Genomic DNA, 2,352 nt, shown 5'->3' with positions numbered 1-2,352 from the left:
TAACCTGTCCTTGAGAAGGCGAACAGCCTTAGCTAAACCACCGTGACAAAATCTTCCGCAGTCCCTTACAGTACGCATACCTTTATTGGCCTGGTTTGTGCTGTTCTGCAGGGCAGAAGTGGTGAACGTAGACTGAATAGTTCAAATATGATCTGCTTAAGCGTCCTGTCAATATTTATTCATTTATTTCAACTTCAGTCACTAAGTATGGTTGTAAATAAACAAACAATCCCCCTCACCAAATGTTGTTTTGAAATACTACAACATTTAAAGAAAATAGAATTCAAGAATGATTCTCCTATCAATAGTTTTAAGTGAACTGGTGGCTCCCAATAATATTTGGACATGCTTTAAATAATCAAAGGCACTACTTGTCACACAGTGTATTGCTGATTATCCTAATGTAATTAGATCCAATTATCCCAGTGTGCAGGTTATTAACATATTAAACTAAGGTTGGCTATTTAAATAAATTACCTTGTAGGCACATGTGCATGGTTATGCGAGGGGTTCAGAAAATGAACAGCAGGACTGTCACCAGCACCATGCTCGGAGTCTTGCGAGAAGATCCAAAAACCAGAGAGGAATTTCTGACACTGATCAAGAATTAAATGGAAACAGCTTCCCACTCACTGTTTGTTGGCTCTAACAGTAAAACTAATTGCCAGAAACTAATTACCGTGTGTGATGCAGGACTGTTTGTAGAGTCTGTGTATTAGAAATAGCTGTGTGACAGCTTGGTTCTCACTAGTGCCTTGTAATGTCATAAAATATTTGGTCGAGAATGAATGTGCCTAAATCACAATTACTGAACTGAAAAGTGATTAGCTGTTTCCCATTACTAACCATAGAGTGCTATGGAAAGATGTTGCTAGATGGGACTAAAACAAGCCCCCCTCCAAAACAAACAAACAAAAAACAAACCAAACTGCCACAGAAAGGTGAAATTAAGCACAAAGTCCTATGGCCTTTATGACTCAATCTTCAGCCCCTTTGTGTTCCTTGTATTAGACAAAGGGGTCAGACAGCCAGCAGATCTCCCCAACTGGGGATTCATCTGGTGTAAGGGGATGTCTGGGAGGCATGGAACTGTTGTAATCTGATCCTACACCATCTTCTTCTGGCCCCCAGGGTAGAGGGCACGAGAGAAGAATTGCCAGATGGGAAGGGGCATGTCCACTGTGCTCCACCAACTCCTATCAGGTGAATGGCCTTTGGGTGCCATAGCCAGCTGGGTGTAGCATGAGGTAGCAGAGAGCCCAAGGCCTGGCAGATCCCCACAGCCACCATTAGGGATATGAATGGGAGGCAGACAGTACCCATGGATGTGCCTGGAGGTGACAGTATGGAAAGTGGCACTTCTCTAGCTCTGCCTCTTTCTTGCCCAGCTAAGCTCCCCTGATCTGAAACAGTCTCCCAGAAGGCCTAGGTTTGTCATTGCCACACAATAGTGTTTCAGTAGAGCTTAGTGACCCATTAGTGCTCCAGCAGCTTTTTTCAATATATGCATAATATCCCCCACACCTCTCACCTACCACAAAGATCTGTTGTTTATGGCTAAGTCCCAGTTCAGCTCACTCTAAACCTTGCTTTGATCCTTTCTGAAGAAAAAGCAGATGATATGGCACTAGGAGTGTTCCTTAAGGTCATGATACAATTTTTGATACCATCATCTGAGTCAAGAATTGTCTCTGGGATTGAGTAGTTTTTCAGATCCCCATGCACAGATAAAAGATCAGCTCTTTTTAAACTGCAGTGTATGTATAATGCTGGAGAGCTGAATTCTTATAAAGGCTTGTTATTAACCCTGCAACAGAACTGACATTTGTTTTGATAGTAAGCCTCAGAGCATTACTTAAACCAGTCAGACCCGGGGCTGGCTGTACTGTTTTCATTGCCCCAAGCAGCGCTCCGAATTGCCGCCGCAGACGGCGAGAGCAGTCCATGTGCGGTTAGGGCAGCACGCGCGTTTCTGCGGCGATGGCAGCTTCTGTCTTCCAGCTGAAGACAGAAGCTGCGCCGCTGCGGACAGCTGAACATAGAAGCTGCCGCCGAATTGCTGCCGCCGTGGAAACGCGCGTGCTGCCCTCACGGCACATGGACTGCCCTTGCCGTGTAGCGCCAATTGGGAAGCTGCTTGGGGGCAAAAACACACGGATTGCCGCCCCAAGCACCTGCTTGGAACGCTGATGCCTGGAGCCGGCCCTGGTCAGAACAAAGCTGTAGCTATGGAATGTCCTCCTGGAGATCATAAATATAGAACACTAGAGGGCCACATTCTGCTACCCTTACTGCGCAGTTAGTCCCTTTCATTTCAATGGGACCACTCGTGGAGTGAGGCATTACTACTCA

At 45.6% G+C, this 2,352-nt stretch overlaps 1 protein-coding gene across 1 annotated transcript in view; it reads left to right on the top strand.

Annotated features, from left to right (window-relative positions):
- LOC116825568 (GTP cyclohydrolase 1-like) overlaps positions 1-1,885 on the top strand; it is a 15,016-nt gene extending 13,131 nt beyond the window's left edge. The window contains exon 6 of the mRNA XM_075063458.1: positions 485-1,885. Within this exon, the coding sequence (XP_074919559.1) occupies positions 485-611 (127 nt within the window). The 3' untranslated portion in view covers positions 612-1,885. The remainder of the gene's footprint in view (positions 1-484) is intronic.
- Positions 1,886-2,352: the final 467 nt, after the last annotated feature.

Source organism: Chelonoidis abingdonii, chromosome 3 (assembly GCF_003597395.2).
Source record: "Chelonoidis abingdonii isolate Lonesome George chromosome 3, CheloAbing_2.0, whole genome shotgun sequence".
Lineage (NCBI taxonomy): Eukaryota > Metazoa > Chordata > Testudines > Testudinidae > Chelonoidis > Chelonoidis abingdonii.
This window is presented reverse-complemented; position numbering and strand designations above follow the sequence as displayed.